This window comes from Heptranchias perlo, chromosome 23, assembly GCF_035084215.1.
Source record: "Heptranchias perlo isolate sHepPer1 chromosome 23, sHepPer1.hap1, whole genome shotgun sequence".
NCBI classification, from domain to species: domain Eukaryota; kingdom Metazoa; phylum Chordata; class Chondrichthyes; order Hexanchiformes; family Hexanchidae; genus Heptranchias; species Heptranchias perlo.
Genome location: NC_090347.1, coordinates 2,699,444 through 2,720,844, shown reverse-complemented (window position 1 = coordinate 2,720,844; position 21,401 = coordinate 2,699,444). Strand labels below are relative to the sequence as shown.

Sequence of the window (21,401 nt, the reverse complement as noted above, 5' to 3'; positions counted from 1 at the left end):
CAGAATCTTTAGGAATTTTAGAAACCTCTATTTAACTGAAAACAGAATGCGCAAAATAAATTGTAGCTCTATCACATCTGTCAAATGATCTTAAACAGTATGAAAAACCCAAGGCGGGGTGCACTGAAGGTGTCAGCTGTGGCTCAGTGGGTAGCACTCTCGCTTCTGAGTCAGAAGGTCGTGGGTTCAAACCCCACTCCAGAGATTTACCATAATCCAGGCCGACACTCCCAGTGCCAGTACTGAGGGAGTGCTGCATTGTTGGAGGGGCCGTCTTTCGGATGAGACGTTAAACCGAGGCCCCGTCTGCCCTCTCAGGTGGACATAAATGATCCCATGGCCACTATTTTAAAGAAGAGCAGGGAGTTCTCCCCAGAGTTATGGCCAATATTTATCTCTCAACCAACATCACTAAAACAGATTATCTGGTCATTATCACATTGCCGTTTGTGGGATCTTGCTGTGTGCAAATTGGCTGCTGTGTTTCCTACATTACAACAGTGACTGCACTTCAAAAGTACTTCATTGGTTGTAAAGCACTTTGGGACGTCCTGAGGTTGTGAAAGGTGCTGTATAAATGAAAGTTCGTTCTTTTTTGTAGTGCCTGTTCCGTCATCTTGGAAATTGCAGAATTAGTGTTTGTGCTGAATTTACAGTTTTCTTTTTGCTACAAATTCCTGTTCATTGGAGACTGAGGTGAAACGGACCCAAAGTAATTCTGCTTAGAGCAGTTATTAGGCATCCTGGGAAGCAGTGTTCATCCCATACAGGCTGGGTTCAAGCTGAGGGCTCTGCTGTTACAATCTGTTTGCTCACACTGGTTGTTTTCCCCTCTCTATTTAAGGCACTGGAAAGTCTGCAGAACCTGGAGGTCGTGAACTTTGGAGATTGTTTGGTTCGGTCAACAGGAGCTTGTGCCATAGCAAAGTCTCTGCAGAACGGACTGAGCAAGCTGAAAGTAAGCTAATGAATTGACCATGATTCAATGCACAACACATCTCCCCCATCCCTGGTCCATATGCACGGGTGGAAGATTAGAGTTTAAAGAGGAGAGAAGTCCTTTCTCTATCACTTTTTTTTATTTAAAAAGATGAAATGATTTGAGACCATTCAAATTAATTTTACTTTGGATCCAACATGTCATTGTGAAACTTTTTTTTATATAAATAAAAGAACAAAAAGCCTCACTATGAAAGGCTTGCATGCCTCATAGATTCTGTAGACTTGCCATTTTTTCAGAATTGTCACAATTCTTTCCTTCCTTCACTCCTTCCTTCACTCCTTCCTTCACTCCTTCCTTCACTTCTTCTTTCACTTCTTCTTTCACTCCTTCCTTCACTCCTTCCTTCACTTCTTCTTTCACTTCTTCTTTCACTCCTTCCTTCACTCCTTCCTTCACTTCTTCTTTCACTCCTTCCTTCACTCCTTCCTTCACTTCTTCCTCCACTTCTTCCTTCACTTATTCCTTCACGTCTTCTTTCTTCTTTCACTCCTTCTTTCACTCCTTTCTTCACTCCTTCCTTCACTTCTTCCTTCACTCCTCCCTTCACTTCTTCCTCCACTTAAGAACATAAGAACATAAGAAATAGGAGCAGGAGTAGGCCAATCGGCCCTTCGAGCCTGCTCCGCCATTTAATAAGATCATGGCTGATCTGATCCTAACCTCAAATCTAAATTCATGTCCAATTTCCTTCCCGCTCCCCATAACCCCTAATTCCCTTTACTTCTAGGAAACTGTCTATTTCTGTTTTAAATTTATTCAATGATGTAGCTTCCACAGCTTCCTGGGGCAGCAAATTCCACAGACCTACCACCCTCTGAGTGAAAAAGTTTCCCCTCATCTCAGTTTTGAAGGAGCAGCCCCTTATTCTAAGATTATGCCCCCTAGTTCTAGTTTCACCCATCCTTGGGAACATCCTCACCGCATCCACCCGATCAAGCCCCTTCACAATCTTATATGTTTCAATAAGATCGCCTCTCATTCTTCTGAACTCCAATAAGTAGAGTCCCAATCCACTCAACCTCTCCTCATATGTCCACCCCCTCATCCCCAGGATTAACCGAGTGAACCTTCTTTGTACTGCCTCGAGAGCAAATATGTCTTTTCTTAAGTATGGACACCAAAACTGTATGCAGTATTCCAGGTGCGGTCTCACCAATACCTCCCTGTTTTTATATTCTATCCCCTAGCAATAAAAGCCGTTGGCCTTCTTGATCACCTGCTGCACCTGCATACTAACTTTTTGATTTTCTTGCACTAGGACCCCCAGATCCCTTTGTACTGCAGTACTTTCCAGTCTCTTGCCATCAAGATAATAACTTGCACTCTGATTTTTCCTGCCAAAGTGCATAACCTCACATTTTCCAATATTGTATTGCATCTGCCAAATCTCCGCCCACTCACCCAGCCTGTCTATATCCCCTTGTAGGTTTATTATGTCCTCCTCACTCTCTACTTTCCCTCCCATCTTTGTATCATCTGCAAACTTTGATATGTTACACTCGGTCCCCTCCTCCAAATCGTTAATATAGATTGTAAAGAGTTGGGGACCCAGCACCGACCCCTGCGGAACACCACTGGCTACTGGTTGCCAGTCCGAGAATGAACCATTTATCCCAACTCTCTGCTTCCTATTAGATAACCAATCCTCCACCCATGCCAGAATATTACCCCCAATCCAGCGATTCTTTATCTTGAGCAATAATCTTTTATGTGGCACCTTGTCGAATGCCTTCTGGAAGTCTAAATACACTACGTCCACTGGTTCCCCTTTATCCACCCTGTTCGTTATGTCCTCAAAGAACTCAAGCAAATTTGTCAGACATGACTTCCCCTTCGTAAAGCCATGCTGACTTTGTCCTATTAAATTTTGTTTATCCAAATGTTCCGCTACTGTCTCCTTAATAATAGACTCCAAAATTTTACCCACCACAGATGTTAGGCTAACTGGTCTATAATTTCCAGCCTTCTGCCTACTACCCTTTTTAAATAAGGGTGTTACATTAGCAGTTTTCCAATCTGCCGGGACCTTTGCTGAGTCCAGAGAATTTTGGAAAATTATTACCAAAGCATCCACAATCCCCACTGCCACTTCCCTCAAGACCCTCGGATGTAAGCCATCAGGTCCAGGGGATTTATCCGCCTTGAGTCCCATTAATTTACTAAGTACCAATTCCTTAGTGATTTTAATCGTATTTAGCTCCTCCCCCCCCCCTAGAGCCCCCTGTTTGTCCAGTGTTGGGATGTTCTTAGTGTCCTCTACCATAAAGACTGAAACAAAATATTTGTTCAGCATTTTTGCCATCTCCATGTTTCCCACCATTAATTTCCCGGTCTCATCCTCTAAGGGACCTACGTTTGCCTTAGCCACCCTTTTTCTTTTTATATAACTATAGAATCTCTTGCTATCTGTTTTTATATTTTTTGCTAATTTATTTTCATAATCTATCTTCCCTTTCTTAATCAATCCTTTAGTTACTTTTTCCTGTCTTTTGAAGACTTCCCAATCTTCTATCCTCCCACTAAGTTTGGCTACCTTATATGTCCTTGTTTTTAGTTGGATACTATCCTTAATTTCTTTACTTAGCCACGGATAGCTGTCATTTCTTTTACACCCCTTTTTCCTCAGTGGAATATATATTTTTTGAAAGTTGTAAAATAACTCCTTAAATGAACACCACTGCTCATGTACCGTCTTACCCTTTAATCTATTTTCCCAGTCCACTTTGATCAATTCCGCTCTCATACCATCATAGTCTCCTTTATTCAAGCTCAGTACGCTTATTTGAGAACCAACCTTCTCACCCTCTAATTGGATATAGAATGTAACCATGTTATGATCACTCATTCCAAGGGGATGCTTAACTAGGACACTTCTTCCTCCACTTCTTCCTCCACTTCTTCCTCCACTTCTTCCTCCACTTCTTCCTCCACTCCTTCCTCCACTCCTTCCTCCACTTTTTCCTTCACTTTTTCCTTCACTTTTTCCTTCACTTTTTCCTTCACTTTTTCCTTCACATTTTCCTTCACTCCTTCCTTCACTTCTTCCTTCACATTTTCCTTCACTCCTTCCTTCACTTCTTCCTTCTCCTTCCTTCACTCCTTCCTTCACTTCCTTCCTTCACTCCTTCTCCTCTCCGCCCACTCCCTGTTTGAATCCCTTCAATCTAGCTTCCCTCCCACCCACAGTACTGAGGCTCCTCTGGTCAAAATCACAACATTCTAGAACTGTGACTATGGTACAGTTGTCCTCATCAACCTTTGTGCCTCATTTGACATGGGTTGACCGCACCATCCTCCTCCGTGTGCCGCCTTTGTGGTGTTACTCTCACATAGCTGGTTCCATTCCTTTGCAGTTTTCTCCTCCCATGCCTGTACGCTCATCCCATCTTTGACCCCCTCCTAACCCTCATTGATATATTGCCCATTAGCGAAATTATTTGTAAGCAAGGGATTACCTTCATCTGTATGGATAATCATTTTTACTTCTCCACGACTGTCACTGTATAGTCCAATTGCCTGTTCGACAAGTCGTGGATGACAAGTGTTTTCTGTAGCTCAACATTGCCAAGCCCCATCCCCTTCCTGAGTGCCTGCTCAAACTCAGTCAATGCACAGTCTCAGTGCCCTGCTTGGCCCTGAGATTAGCTTCAAACCCCACTTCCAGTTCACCAACAAGACCGTTAACATCCACCGTTGAAATATTTCCCGTCTTTATCCCTAACTCACCTCCTCACCACTGAAACCATTGTTCCTGCCTTTGTCACCTTTAAGCTCGCCCTCTTTGCCAGTCTCCCAAACTCCAACCTACATAAACTTTGTCACCTGCATCCTATCCCAGACAAAATCCCACTTTCCCATCATTTATATCTTCACCAACCTACATTGATTCCCTACCATTTAGGGCATTGACTTCAAAGCCCTTATTCTCATCTACATATTTCTTCATAGATTTGCTCCTCTGTACTTCCTCCAGCCCTATGTCCCTGTTCACACTCTGTTCTACTGTGTGTTCCCTCCTCCCTTTCCTCTACCATCATTAGCAGACCCTTCAGCCATTTCGCTCCCACGCTTTGAAACTCTCTCACTAAACTCCTCCAAAACTCTCTTCCTAAACCTTTCTGCCTTACTTTATCCCTCCCCTCCTTCAAAAGCCTCCTTAAAGCTTATCTCATTGAGCAAGCTTCACTCACCTCCGTTAATTCCCTTCCTTCCCTGGTTTATGTCTGATCCCAAAGTGTTAATTGCCTTGTGATGTCTTACTATGTTAAAGTTGGAATACAAATGCGAGTTGCTGTTGGTCATCTTGTCAGGATGAAGGATAAAATAACATCTTCTATGAGTAAAACTTAGAAATCCAATAAGAGTTCTGTGGCGGAGCCCTCTGAAGTGAGTGGTATTTGGACAAGGGAGTATGTTTTTTTCCTCGACGATACCCCTGGCCTTTCTGGCCCATGCACATTCTGTAGGCAGCCTGTGCCCAACCTTTGCCAATACCATCAGGAGCCAAGTGCCAGGAGCTACACAACAGTGGCTCACAGATAAATCCTCTGGTGCAGAGGCATCTTGGGCCCCAAAAGCAGATGAGAAAGGAGGAGTCCTCCCAAAAAATGAATACACATGTGATAGCCTGATGGCGGCAATGGGTTCTCTAAAGGAGATTTGCTTGCACTGTGAGACCGAGGATTGCGCATCTGACACAGGACTGTAGTGGGGCTGGTGTAGGGATATGCAGGGAGGGAAATTATAGAGCCGATGATCTGAGAAATAGAAGCAGGTAGAAGAACAGGAGAATTGAGTTCCTTGAATGTGCGGAAGGGAACTCCCTGGAACTGGAGGCAGCTCTGGAATTGAGTTCCTTGAATGTGCGGAAGGGAACTCCCTGGAACTGGAGGCAGCTCTGGGATCTGTGGCTTTGAAGCCCGATTCTAATTCTGTGGAGAAGCCACCTGGAGCTTCCTGGGTTTGTTGTTTCCTATTTATCGCTGATGTTCTGGATAATGCACACTGGTAAATGCCCCATGCAATGTGTTTAGCTGTTTGGGTTTGGTGTATTTCATTGCCCCACCCCCCCCCCATTGATCTGTAAATGGATGGCATTTTTCAAGAGGTCAGTTAATCTTCCTGATTAATGACCTACGTAATTCTGCCAAAATATGCACAAGGAATCTCCTTGGTCATTATTCCTGGCACACCCTCTCACTCTCATTGTCAAGTGGTCTGCTTGCTTGATGTATAAATTCTATAATTCAGAAGAGTTTGCTTTGCCATCCCTAAATCTATTTTCCTTTTTGACATACCTTGGGAACACGCCATTTCTGACCACAGAATGACCCAGGGTTCCCACACACACTTATTGATCTTGGACCGAGCTTATGGCGACCTGAATCCGTTTACTGTATTCAGCTCAGGTCAGGTACCCTATCCCTAAAAGAGTGTTGGGGTCACTGGCATTGTTTTCTGGAATTGTGTGTATTGGGCCAATGTGGTGATTTCTGACCCGGGGAGCTGCATGCCCAGATTTCCTAGAAAATACTCCATGATGAAACTGTCAGCTTTTGTAGATGGATAAATTGTGCCTAAGGTGTCACTTCCCGGCTTGAATATTTCCTTGGTTAACACCAAGGTTGATCCAGCCAGTTACCTGCTGAACCCACTATAAAGCTTTAGTTTAACCCAGCAGTGCATCAGGGATTGGAAGAGAGGGTTTTCTGCAGGTTCAGGCCCTGGTAATTTGAAGACCAGTGGTTTACTTAGGGACATAGGAACAGGAGTGGGCCATTCAGCCCCTCGAGTCTGTTCCACCATTCAATTAGATCATGGCTGATCTGTATCTTAAATCCATCTACCCACCTTGGTTCCGTAACCCTTACCTAACAAAAACCTAACAATCTCAGTTTTTAAATTTTCAATTGACCCCCAGCCTCATCAGCTTTTTGGGAGAGAGAGTTCCAGATTTCCACCACCCTTTGTGTGAAGAAGTGCTTCCTGACATCACCCCTGAAGAGCCTAGCTCTAATTTTAAGGTCCTGGACACCCCCACCAGGGGAAATAGTTTCTTTCTATCGACCCTATCAAATCCTTTAATCAACTTGAACATCTCAATTAAATCACCCCATAATCTTCCATACTCAAGGGAATACAAACCTAGTCTATGCAACCTGTCCTTTTTAGCCCAGGTTTACTTCTTGATTACCTGTGACTGTGCTAAAGAAGGTCATCGTCAGGTAAAAGGAGAATCTGTATGTCAGAGTGTGAAGGATTCCAAGCTTCCCCAATGGCTCAGTGAGTAGTTGAGACTTGGCGAGTGTGAAGGCCTCAGGTTCAGCCCTCAGTCCATGCTGAGTTACCCGATTTCAGATGGGCAGTGTTAGAGGAGCTGTGACTGTTCCCGACCTGCTCCCGATAGGGAGAGGGAAACTGGCTAGCCTTCCCGCTAATCATTATCCAGCAATGCCTGCTGGAAATGCATGTGTGGGGACATCAGTGAGAAGGGGACTGGGCCTTCTCTTTCCCCCACCGCCCCCCCCCCCCCCGCCGACCATGGTCTAATAACCTGACGACACTTGTTGAGGCTAACACACGAATAACGTCCATTTTGGCAGTTACCAGAGCACAACTCACGCCATTGGAACCAAACCCCAGCAAGGCGTCAACCTTCAGGGGAAAAAGGGGGGAAAATGAACAAAGAGAAAATACAGAATGTGAAGGGTTGTGGATAAGACTGTGAAATGAAATACTGAAAGATTAACAACTGGCCAAGAGAGTTAGTGATCACCTTACGGCCATGAGAAAGGGGTTAGGTGAAGACAGGTGTATGCAAGCTCTTGCAGTTTTAAGAGAATGGTTTTGCAATTTGCAGTCGGGTGCAGGGACTACCCCCAGACTGTTTGTTCAAATCTCCTTGTTAAGAAGAACCAGGAATGAAGGTTTTGGACTGATTAGGGCTCGCACTGAGGGGAGCGTTATTTTTGGAAACCTGAAGCAAACTCTAGCCCACTACCCACTGTTCTGGCTAATTGCCCTGGATGTGTTTCAGTTGCCAGCACTAATGTGCAGGAATCAAAACAAAGTGCTGAACCCTCCTGATGGACTTTGGCAGGCTTTTGCTGGTTGGCTGAGCTGACTGGCTAATCCACACTTGAAATACTCATCAATTCAGGATTCGTGGCCGAGAATAAATCTCACAGATGTTGCCTTTGGAGTTAATAGTGACAGAAATAACAATTTTGGACCCGCTGGTTGTACCTCGAGCAGAATAACTGTTTAAACATCAGTGTTGAGTCACTGCACTGCTAATCCCCTCTATGGTGCCCTGCGCATACACAAATTAAGGGCAGATGGTGCTGTCTGGGCACAGTCCACAAACATCAAATTAAATTTGTTTGGGTCATTATTGTGCTCCTTGTAAACATTTTCACGCAACATAGGAACAGGAGGAGGCCATTCAGCCCCTCGAGCCTGTCCCACCATTCAATTAGATCATGGCTAATCTGTGCATCAACTCCATTTTCCTGCCTTTTCTCCATATGCCTTGATACCTTTACCCAACAAAAATCCATTGATCTCAGCCTTGAACATTTCATTCGATCCCCAGAATCTCACAGCCTTTTGGGGAGGAGAGTTCCAGATTTCCACTATGCTTTGCATGAAAAAGTGCTTCTTCATTTCACTCCTGAAAGGCCTAGCTCTAGTTTTAAGGTTGTGTAACTTCTCAACAACCAACTCCAATATAATGTTTGTAAATGAAAGTTTTTACGACACTGTTGGGCACTGGTTGGCTGTGCTTTCAACTCTGGGACCGAGGTTCACATCAACATCTCTGGCTTTAAGGCTTCCACATGAAATGCATTTGGACAGCCTCAGCCCAGTTCCTAGTGTGCATGGTGCACAACAAAACTGTCCATAATTGGGCCAACTTGGCCCAGTGGTAGCACGCTCACCTCTGAGTCAGAGGTTGTGAGTTCAAGCCCCACTTTGGATTGAGCACTGCAGTACCGAGAGAGTGCTGCATTGTCAGAGATGCCGTCTTTTGTATGAGATGATAAACTGAGGCCCCATCTGCCAGCTGAGGTGGACGTATAAGATCTCACAAAGAAGAGCTGGGGAGTTCTCCTTACATCGTGGCCAGCAATACTCCCTCAATCAACACAACCAAAAAAAAACCCCAGATAATCTGGTTATTCATTAATTTGCTGTTTGTGGGGCTCACTGTGGCAGAGTCTGAGAGGGCAGTAGTGGGTGGGGTGAGCAGGCCTGGAAGGAAGGTTTATACAGGCAGTTTCCATAATAAATGTGGACATCGGACTTTATAATGGAAATATCAAAATAAGGACAGAATGTATAACTTCAAAATGGAGTTACATCTGCACGTCCACTAACCCCACTTCACCCGAAGACTGAACTTGGTCTCGGATCCCTGTGTGCAGTGCCACAGCAAATCAACTAGTACAAATTCTTAACTTCTATTGCACATTATTACACCTCTCTACATCTCAAATGGATTGGGGGGAATCCAAAGGACACTTTCTGCTGAAGGTGTGGAGAGGCAAAAGTCACTATGGGAGTAGCAGAAGATACTTGTATAGTGGGATGATCAGTGTATTGACTTCCCTACTAACAATGTATATTGGCATATCTATTTAGATCTTATTAGGTGGCCCGTCTCAGTTTAGCTGTCCTAAAGGCATAAATTGAGCTCCCCATCTCTGTAACCTCCAACCCTCTGAGATCGCTACGCTGCACCAATTCTGGCCCCTTGCATATCCCCAACTTTAATCACTCCATCATTGGCAGTCGTGCTTTCAGCTGTCTAGGCCATAAGCTGTGGAATTCCCTCCCTAAATCTCTTCGCCTCTCCGCCTCTCTCTCTCCTCCTTCACAACGTTCCTTAAAACCTGCCTCTTTGACTAAGCTTTTGGTCACCTGTCCTAATATGTCCTTACCTGGCTTGGTGTCACACTTTGTCTGATAATCACTGCTGTGAAGCACCTTGGGATGTTTTACTATGTTGAAGGCACTATATAAATGCAAGACCACAAAAAAGGCAAATCAAGCACTAGGCTTCATTTCTAGAGGGATAGAATTGAAAAGCAAAGAAGTTATGTTAAACTTGTGTAGAACCTTGGTTAGACCACACTTAGAGTACTGTACACAGTTCTGTCTCCATATTATAAAAAAGATATAGAGGCATTGGAGAGGGTGCAAAAAAGATTCACAAGGATGATACCAGAACTGAGAGGATATACTTATCAGGAAAAGCTGTACAGGCTGAGGCTCTTTTCTCTATAAAAGAGAAGGCTGAGGGTGACCTGATAGAAGTCTTTAAGATTATGAAAGGGTTTGATAGGGTAGACATGGAGAAAATGTTTCCACCTGTTGGGGAGACCAAAACTAGGGGTCATAAATATAAAATAGTTACTAATAAATCCAATAGGGAATTCAGGAGAAACTTCTTTACCCAGAGAGTGGTGAGAATGTGGAACTCACTACCACAAGGAGTAGTTGAGGCAAATAACATAGATCCATTTAAGGAGAAGCTAGATAAACACATGAGGGAGAAAGGAATAGAAGGATATCCTGATAGGGGTGGATGAAGTAGGGAGGGAGGAGGCTCATGTGGCGCATAAACGCTGACATAGACCAGTTGGGCCGAACGGCCTGTTTCTGTGCTGTAGTTTCGATGTAACTCGATATAACTTGTTGTTGTTGATCTTTCAGGCTGTTAGTTGCCAGAAAGATGACCTTACAGCATTAGGAAAGCCAACAGCTCCCTTCTGGAAGAGGTAGCACCTTAAAGAGAGCACACACTCTCAGAATGGTGTTAGATTTTGATGAACAGATTTCTGGATGGGTCTTGCAGTCTAGAACTACAGTTGTAGGAGTAGAAGGGCTGAACTTTAGACTTCTTAAACTCAGGTAGAAAGAAAGACTTGCATTTATATAGCACCTTATCAAATCCCTCAAACATCTCAAGGCACTTCACATACAGTGAATTCCTTTGCAGTGCAGTGATTACTGTTTTGTAGGCAAACCTGTAGCTGTTTTGTCCCCAGCAAGATTCCACAATCATCGAGACAAATGACCAGTTAATCTGTATTTGGTGGTGGTTGGTTGAGGGAGGAATGTTGGCCAGGACACCAGGTGAATTCCCTGGTCTTCTTTGAATGGCGCCATGGGATCTTTTACCTTGGCCAGATGTGCAGATAGGACCTCGATTTCACGTCTCAGCAGAAGAACAGTACCACTGACAATGCAGCACTCCCTTGGTATTGCACTCGAGCATCAACCTACATTATGTGTTCAAGTTTATGAATGGGGTTGAAACCCACAATTGGGCTCAGAGTGATACCAACTGTGGAAACCTGGCACTCAAATAGGATCCCTTCCCCTGCACTTAGCTGTCCCACCATAAAACTATCTGCTGGGAAACTAAACATAATCTATTAATGCAAGTCTTTACACTGGATCTAAACCAGGTGTAGTCATCCAAATATTTTAAAGCCTTGTCATGTTAAAGACGTGATTGACCCATTTGCTCACAGGTAATCCCTGATTGTGGGTTGAAAGGCCTGTCCTCACTCCCATGTTTAAAAAGACATGAAATGTACTGTTCCTGTGTGTCCAAACACTCAGTGCCTTTTAAAAAAAATATTAAGAACATTTTGTAGCTTCCATTATTGCTCCTGGCATTTTAATGTTGCCCTGATATTAAATTACTTTCCCTGTGTATAACATTGTTGACGTAGACATCTTCATAAATGGCACTTAGGGCTTGGCCTTAGTTGCTGCTGAGGAGAATGGTGTAAAAATATAGTGGCATAGATTACAAGAACAACCAAGCAGTTGGCTGTTATATCTAGGACTTGAAGGCATACTGTGCAGACGTTAACACAGTAAAATCTAATTACAAGGCAGCAAGCTGTTTGTCCTACATTAAAGAGGCGTAAGGACACATTGCAACTTCTCAAATTCATTTTGTAGCTCTATAATTACTTTTAGTAAGTCCAGCTATCAGAATGTGATCCCAGAATATTAACAATGCACTGGTTCCAGGTTGTCACGCGGCTGTAATAAGCCAAGCTTCGTAAATAATGACCAACGTAGCACTTGGCAAACATTCCATCTTGCTTTAACCCTTAAAGCAATGGTTAGCAATATTTTCTGTGCGGGGGCAGTAGACTCCCTGCAAATATTGACGCACTCCTGTGCTCCCCCCCCCACCCCCTTTCAAATATTGATAGGACCCTCGACTTCTGAAAGACAGTGTCAGCTACCCAAAAGAAAGCAATGCTATAATTGCAGAAAATGTTTTTTTTACTAATATACAGCAACTGAAATAAGGTGCTAGTAAGCCAACAACTACAGGAAAAAATACAATATGAAATTCTCAAAAGACAGTCGTCGTAGAACATGGTATGCCTGGCACTAGAAGGACAAAACTGACATCCTGAGAATCCCTTGCAGGCCCCAGTTTGAACACTATAGCTTCCTGCCCCAGCACCATTACTTCTGGACTCCCCTCACCACCCCCCCCGGAGTCCCTTAGAGTCCCTTGGCCTCCCCACCTACTTCTCATCTACATGCTGCCTCTCGGTGAAAGCACAATGTCAGGTTCCACATGTATGCTGACGACAGCCAGCTCTACCTCACCACTGCCTCTGCTGAATTTCCCAGCGAGTAATTTACAGATAATACTCTTAATGGCGGTGTTACAATTCAATCTTTCTTCCAACACACTTAACTCATAGTCACTGAAAAAAAAGGCAGTTTCCATAGAATACCTGCATCTCCTATGAAATGAAACTTGTAATGTGTGACATAGAATGTACAGCATAGAAACAGGCCATTCGGCCCAACACCCATGCTGGTGTTTATGCTCCTCACGAGCCTCCTCCCTCTCTACTTCATTTAACCCTATCAGCAGATCCTTCTATTCCTTTCTCCCTCATGTGTTTATCCAGCTTCCCCTTAAATGTATCTGTTCTATTCGCCTCAACCACTCCTTGTGGGAGTGAGTTCCACATTCTCACCACTCTCTGGGTAAAGAAGTTTCTCCTGAATTCCCTATTGGATTTATTTGTGACTATCTTAGCACCGTTGTGTACTGCTCCCCATCTGTGGGAATGCGTAGCAGTATTAACTGTGTTTTAACTGGAATAAATATTCCAAAATGATAACTATCTTATATTTATGGCCCCTAGTTTTGGTCTCCCCCACAAGTGAAAACATTTTCTCTACGTCTACCCTATCAAACCCTTTCATTATCTTAAAGACCTCTATCAGGTCACCCTCAGCCTTTTTTCTAGAGAACAGAGCCCCAGCCTGCTCAACCTTTCCTGATAGTTATAACCTCTCAGCTCTGCTTGTGAATCACCCTTGTGAATCTTTTTTGCACTTACTCCAGTCCTTCTATATCCTTTTTGTAATATGGAGACCAGAACTGTGCCCAGTTTTCCAAGTGTGAGTCCAGAACTGTGCTAAGTACTCAGAGTGTGAGATCAGATCTGTGCACAATACTCCAAGTGTGAGACCAGAACCATAGAACCATAGAAAAGATACAGCACAGAAGGGGGCCGTTCAGCCCATCGTGTCCGCGCCGGCTCGAAGAACAACCAGGTGCCCATTCTAATCCCACCTTCCAGCACCCGGTCCGTAGCCCTGCAGCTTACAGCACTTTAGGTGCAGGTCCAGGTACTTTTTAAAAGAGTTGAGGGTCCCTGCCTCTACCACCAATTCGGGCAGCGAATTCCATACACCCACCACCCTCTGGGTAAAAAAGTTTTTCCTCATGTCCCCTCTAATCCTTCCGCAAATCAGCTTAAATCCATGTCCTCTAGTTCTTGAACTCTCCGCTAGGGGAAACAGGTACTTCCTGTCTACTCTATCTGGGCCCCTCATAATTTTGTACACCTCAATCAAGTCACCCCTCAGCCTCCTCTGCTCCAAGGAAAACAACCCCAGCCAATCCAATCTCTCCTCGTAGCTGCAATTTTCAAGCCCTGGCAACATTCTTGTAAATCTTTTCTGCACCCTCTCCCCTCTCCAGAGCAATTACGTCCCTCCTGTAATGTGGTGACCAGAACTGCGCACAATACTCCAGCTGTGGCCTTACCAGCGTTTTATACAGTTCCATCATTACATCCCTGCTTTTGTATTCTATACCTCAGCTAATAACGGAGAGCATTCCGTATGCCTTCTTCATAACCTTATCTACCTGTACTGCCACCTTCAGGGACCTATGCACATGCACTCCAAGGTCTCTCACTTCCTCTACCCCTCTCAATATATTCCCGTTTACTGCGTATTCCCTTTTACTGTTTGCCCTCTCTAAGTGCATTACCTCGCACTTCTCCGGGTTGAACTCCATTTGCCACTTTTCCGCCCACTCCACCAACCCATTGATATCTTCTTGGAGCCTACAGCTATCCTCTTCACTATCAACTACACGGACAATTTTTGTGTCGTCTGCAAATTTGCCAATCATGCCCCCTACATTCAAGTCCAAATCATTAATATATTCCACAAACAGCAAGGGACCCAACACAGAGCCCTGTGGCACACCACTGGAAACGGATTTCCATTCGCAAAGACATCCATCGACTTCTACCCTTTGTTTCCTGTTACTAAGCCAATTTTGGATCCAATTTGCCACATTTCCCTGTATTCCATGGGCTTTTACCTTTCTGACCAGTATGCCATGTGGGACCTTGTCAAATGCCTAACTAAAATCCATGTAGACAACATCCACTGCACTACCCTCATCAATCCTCCTCGTCACTTCCTCAAAGAATTCAATCAGATTTGTAAGGCATGACTTTCCCTGAACAAATCCATGCTGACTATCCCTGATTAAACCATGCCTTTCCAAGTGATAGAATCAATACTGAGAGATAGGATAAACTAATAGTTTGCCCACCACCGAGGTAAGACTGACCGGCCTATAATTGTTCGGCCTTTCCCTCGTACCCTTTTTAAACAATGGTACTACATTTGCAGTCTTCCAGTCCTCCGGTACCTCCCCTGTATCTAGTGAGGATTGGAAAATGATCCTCAGAGCATCCGCTATTTCCTCCCTGGCTTCCTTCAATAGCCTAGGAAACAATCCATCCGGCCCTGGTGACTTATCAACTTTCAAGGATTCCAGTCCCTCTAGTAGTTCCTCTCTCGTTATGTTTACCTTAACCAATATTTCACACCTCTCCCCTTTAACTACTATGTCCGGATCATCCCCTTCCTTTGTGAATACAGAGACAAAATATTCATTTAAAACCCTACCCACATCCTCTGCTTCTACACACAAGTTACTCTTATCATCCCTGATAGGTCCCACCTTTTCCTTAGCTATCCTCTTGTTCTTAATGTACTGATAAAACATCTTTGGGTTTTCTTTAATCTTACTAGCTAATATTTTTTCATGCCCTCTCTTTGCTTCCCTTATTTCCTTTTTTACGCCATCCTTGTACTTTCTATACTCCTCTAGGCTTTCTGCAGTATTTAGTTTTCTGTGACAGTCATAAGCTTTCTTTTGCTGCTTTATCTTGCCCCGTATACTACTTGACAACCAGGGGGCTCTAAATTTGGCAGTGCCACCCTTTTTCTTTGAGGGGACGTGTCTGCATTGTACCCGTAGAATTTCACTTTTTAGTGCCTCCCACTGAGCTGTGCACAATACTCCAAGTGTGACAACACTGGTTCTGGAGGTCTTATTTAGCACCATTGTGTACTGCTACCCATCTGTGGGAATACATAGCAGTATTAACTGTTTTAATTAGAATAAATATTCCAAAGTGATGGCTTTTTTATAAGACAAATAGAATGTTGTGGGGCATGAGCGGTATCGCTTATATAGCATATAACAAATTAATCAACAGTGAACTCACGGAGTATTTCCCGCGTCCTATCGACGATTGCGTGATATTTAGACCCTCTCTAATCTGTTGTGCTGTGGATGAGTGTGGGTGTATGTATATGGAAAAAAGACTCTTGTCAACAGGACAAAGAATGTGTGTAGAAGGAAGGGTTAATCTAATCCGAGGAGGAAGCAAAAAGAAAACAACATTGGGTCAGTTGCTTCAAAAAAAAGTTCGATCTGGTCAGGCAAATAACTAAAGTAGATCAGAACTCAGTGAAATTAAGGAAGGGGCCTGGATAAGAATCAGTAACGGAACTCTGTGCTGGGCATTACACGTCACCAATTGCGTGACGGTTGAATTGACCCACGGAGCTTTGCAAAATAAACAACCGAATCAAAGTCAGGACCATGTGGCCTGAAGTGCATTTGGGTGCAGTCAGTCGACAACCCTTTTATTGTTCATCCTTTGAAGGTATCTCCCTGCGGCTGGCCCATTGCATTCATCTAGCAGCAGGAGCATCCACGCTTTTACTTGCAAACAGTGTACCTGAAAGAAGAAAGACCTTGCGTCTGTACAGCACATTTCACATCCTCAGAATGTCCCAAAACACTTCACAAACGATTAATTACTTTTGAAGTGTAGTCACTGCTGTTTTGTAGGAAAACAAAGCTGCCGATGTGTGCACAATAAAACCCCACAAACATCAATGAGATAAATGACCAGTTAATCTAGGTTAGTGGTGTTGGTCGAGGAAGGAATATTGGTCAGGACGCCAGAAGAACTCCTCTACTCTTACAATAGCGCGGAGAGATCTTTTACATCCAACTGAACAGGCAGACAATGCCTCAGCTTAATGTCTCATCCAAAAGGCGGCACCTTCGACAGTGCAGCACACCCTCAGTACTGCCCTGGAGTGTCAGCCTTTGTCATGTGCTGAAGTCTCTGTAGTGAGGCTTGAACCCACGACCTTCGGACTTGGAGGCAAGAGTGCCACCCACCGAGCCAAGTTGGCACTGCCTGTCATCTCTCTGACACTCACCGCCATGCAAATAGTGGCAATGGGTGTGTTTTAGGTAGGTGGAGAAAGTTCTGGACATTATCACTGAAGGGACATGAGTTTTCAGTAATGAGGAGTATGATGCCATAATCGGACTGAGGCGGTCTTTTGCAAAACATGTTACCACCTTGAAACAGAATGCCACAGTTTAAGAAGTAAAGCTGCTAATACTGCAATCTGGTTATAATCGACAATCATAAAGTAATTGGAATGCTATCAATAATTTGAAAGTCATTAACGAGCTGCTCAAGAAAGTGTATTATTCTCTCTCCCGTGTAGTAAAGTGAGTTTTATGTGTCTTGAATAGGAGCTGAATCTTTCCTATGGGGAAATAAAGAAGGAAGCAGCGAATGAAGTGGCCAAATCCCTAGCTTCCAAGGAACACCTGCAGAAAGTAGACTTGAATGGTGAGCACTTACTTTGACTGTTTGGCATTGCATTCTTTTAGCGCACTTGGGACAATGTACCCGTACCACCGGCTGATCGGAAGCACCCTGCTGATCAGTTTAAAAATAACCCAATAACGCCACCCCCGACAAAATTATCCAATTGTACCGCAGTTTATGTATCAATGCAATGCAGCCTTTTTATTGCATTGAAACAAAAACTGCAGTGTAACTAAAGAATGAATGTGTGCGAGTCTCGAGCATGTACTAATGTGTATTCACTGAGCAGCCTGCAGGGTATGGTTTCTCTGACACTTTTAGACCCCCTTTTCACAGTTTCTAAAGCTGCTGAAAATTCTTTCGGCCAGGTGATCTCAGGAATTCCTTGCCATTTCCCACTGGGAATGGTGTTTCTAGTAAATATAGGAATCTCTATAACGATAGGAATGCTCTAACCCACTGCCCCACCCAATCCTCTAACATGATATTAAATGATAAGCAGGTACATTTTCTGCTGTTCACTAACTTTAGAGGAAAAAATAGACCCAAGTATAAAGCCCAGTTTTGCTAAAGTTAATGACTGGTTCACGATATATCCTATGATCTTTTCAGTTCTTCACTTGAGGTTTGAGAATTCCACTTGCCCAGTACTAGAGCGAGTGGGGATTGTAACTTTCTAACACACCTTTCCTTTTTATTTATTATTCATTTCCTCTGCTTCAAATTCAAGTTGCATTTTCTACCAGTCGAAGGTTAATTCAGGAAGGTCCAAAATGAAGCCTGCTGTCCGCCCAGTCAATAGCTCGGAACCCTTTTCTGTTGCACTGTTTTTACTGGCTGTGTTTTTGCAAAGTAAAACATACCCACAGTGGCATCTGTGTGAGGACAAGAGATAACAGTCTTTCACATGCAAACAAGTGAATTCAAAAACCATCTCACTGACAGACAGTGAAATTCAGCTTTTGGGAAAGCGAAAGGTCACGAGTTAAATAAATTAGCACTCTGAGTGTAATCCCAATGGGCATCTAGATATCCCCAGTGCTGTTCATGGCTTTACAATTGTGTGAAGTCTTTCTATTAAAGGAGTTATGACATCTCCAGGAATGTCAAATTGTAGGAAAAACATTTGAGTGTTTCGTCTTTTATTGGGTTGATTAAAGGTTAAATAAAATGTTGCAGAAATAATTATTTGAAGAATGTTAGAAGTGGGTGACTGAAATTCAGAAATGTTCTCGTTAATGAACTGTTGCTTGTTCCTTCAGCCCCATTTTGGACACAGTCATGTGTGTTATGGACAGTTGACATTACACCAAGACACCAGACGTATCTGAGGTGTCCAAACTGGACAACTGATCAATGAAATAAAAATGAAGGTGGATGTGTTATTGACATCTAGTGGATGAGGTTCCCCCCCGCCACGATCGTTTAATTAATGGTATATTTGCAAACTGAGGAGGAGCTTCACAAGATAACTGCAGATGAGAAAGAACAGTTAGCAACAGCAACACTTGCAATTATATGGCTCTTTTAATGTAGCAAAATGTCCCAAGGCGCTTCACAGAAGCATTATCAGACAAAACTGGACTCCAAGCTCAAGAAGGAGATATTAACAGGGGTGACCAAAAGCTCGGTCAAAGAGGTGGGTTTTAAGGAGGGTCTTAAAGGAAGAGAGAGAAGTGGAGAAGTTTAGGGAGGGAATTCCAGAATGTGGTGTCTAGGCAGCTGAAGGCACGGCCAACAATGATGGAGCGAAGGAAATCAGGTTTGCACAAAAAGTCATAATTGGAGGTGTGCAGAGATCTCAGAGGTTTGTAGGGCTGGAGGAAGTTGCAGAGATAGGGAGTGGGGAGGTCATGGAGGGATTTGAACACAAGCATGAGAATTTTAAAATCAAGGCTAAATATAGGTCAGTAAGGACCAGGGTGGTGGCCCTGGAGGTAGTGAGTGTGGCCTTGGGGATACCGAGCATGGCCCTGGGGAGTACCATGTGTGGCCCTGGGGATACCGAGCGTGGCCCTGGGGGTACCGAGCGTGGCCCTGGGGTACCGAGCGTGGCCCTGGGGTACCGAGCGTGGCCCTGGGGGTACTGAGCGTGGCCCTGGGGGTACCGAGCATGGCCCGGAGGCTCCATGCGTGGCCCGGGGGTACCGAGCGTGGCCCGGGGGTACCGAGCGTGGCCCGGAGGCTCCGAGAGTGGCCCAGAGGCTCCGTGCGTGGCCCTGGGGTACTGAGCGTGGCCCTGGGGGTACTGAGCGTGGCCCCGGGGGTACCGAGCGTGGCCCCGGGGGTACCGAGCGTGGCCCGGAGGCTCCGAGAGTGGCCCTGGGGGTACCGAGCGTGGCCCGGAGGCTCCGAGAGTGGCCCTGGGGTACCGAGCGTGGCCCCGGGGGTACCGAGCGTGGCCCGGAGGCTCCGAGAGTGGCCCTGGGGTACCGAGCGTGGCCCGGGGGGTACCGAGCGTGGCCCTGGGGGTACCGAGCGTGGCCCGGGGGGTACCGAGCGTGGCCCTGGGGGTACCGAGCGTGGCCCGGGGGGTACCGAGCGTGGCCCTGGGGGTTACCGAGCGTGGCCCGGAGGCTCCGTGCGTGGCCCCGGGGGTACCGAGCGTGGCCCTGGGGGTTACCGAGCGTGGCCCGGAGGCTCCGTGCGTGGCCCCGGGGGTACCGAGCGTGGCCCTGGGGGTTACCGAGCGTGGCCCGGAGGCTCCGTGTGTGGTCCCGGGGGTACCGAGCGTGGCCCTGGGGTACCAAGCGTGGCCCTGGGGGTACCGAGCGTGGCCCCGGGGGTACCGAGCGTGGCCATGGGGTACCGAGCGTGGCCCGGAGGCTCCGAGAGTAGCCCTGGGGGTACCGAGCGTGGCCCTGGGGGTACCGAGCGTGGCCCGGGGGTACCGAGCGTGGCCCGGAGGCTCCGAGAGTGGCCCGGGGGTACCGAGCGTGGCCCTGGGGGTACCGAGAGTGGCCCGGGGGTACCGAGAGTGGCCCGGGGGTACCGAGAGTGGCCCTGGGGTACCGAGCGTGGCCCGGAGGCTCCGAGCGTGGCCCTGGGGGTACCGAGCGTGGCCAATATCTGCGCCAGAAATATTAGTGGGAGAAAGCTACGTCCCATCTGATTGTTGTGTGTATCTGTAGTTAAATGCCGTTTAGTTCTCTTAAATTGCCACCTCTGCCGGAATTCATGCTGCCTGTCAATCAAAATAATGAACCCTTGGGCTAACACTGACAAGCTAACTTTTTATCTGTTTCGTAAAATACCTGTACCGCAACTGGCTGTCAATGTTTACACTGACTCGACTATCAATCTGTGCAATGCTTGTCCACAGACAAGGTGCAAGCTGGGCGGGTACCTGATTATTACACCAGGACGCATTACCCGTTCGCCACATGACTGAGGGAGCTGCCTCGTCAGTCAGCGATCAGGAGTCCAACTGATGGAAGCAAATTCTGTAGCATCACTGAGGCAAGAGTCAGCACGGAGGCATCCTTAGGTGAAGTGAGAATTAAGACCACTGCAAATCCTAAGTAAAAACAGGAGCAGCCAGAAACGTACAGCGGGGTCAGGTGCTATTCAAGGGAAAAGACCGGAAGAAAGGTTTGCCTCCAAAGGGCTCTGTTCACACCTCGCAGAAACGTGAATCACTTCTTGAAATGTCGTCACTGTTGTTATGCAGGCAAATGTGGCAGCCAATGTGTGCACAGCAAGCTTCCACAAACAAGAAGTGAGGTGAATAACCAGTTAAACAATTTTTGGTGGTGTTGATTGAGGGAGAAGTATTGGCCAAGGCTCCAGGAGAACTCTCTGTTTTTCTTCAGATAGTGTTAAGTCCACCTGAACAGATGGGTCTCAATTTAACATCGCATTCAAATAGACAGCACCTCTGGCATGGCAGCACTCCCTCCCTACGTGGACGGGTTCCACTAGATTAAGGGCTTCAAGCCACGTTCCTGATTCAGAGGTGATAGTGTTACCAAGTGACTGGAGCTAATACACACTGTGAATTACACGTGTGCACACAGACGTTAACTGTTGAAAAATTCACCCAGGATTCCCGTTCCTGATCTTTATCTACTGATCCTGTGCTGCACATGTGTCGGGTGAGGACA

At 45.5% G+C, this 21,401-nt stretch overlaps 1 protein-coding gene across 1 annotated transcript in view; it reads left to right on the top strand.

The window, feature by feature from the left end:
• The window catches only part of LOC137341349 (ran GTPase-activating protein 1-like), a 469,769-nt gene that overhangs the window by 363,101 nt on the left and 85,267 nt on the right, over window positions 1-21,401 (top strand). The window contains exons 7-8 of the mRNA XM_068004471.1: window positions 845-958; window positions 17,220-17,319. Of these exons, the coding sequence (XP_067860572.1) occupies window positions 845-958; window positions 17,220-17,319 (214 nt within the window). The remainder of the gene's footprint in view (window positions 1-844; window positions 959-17,219; window positions 17,320-21,401) is intronic.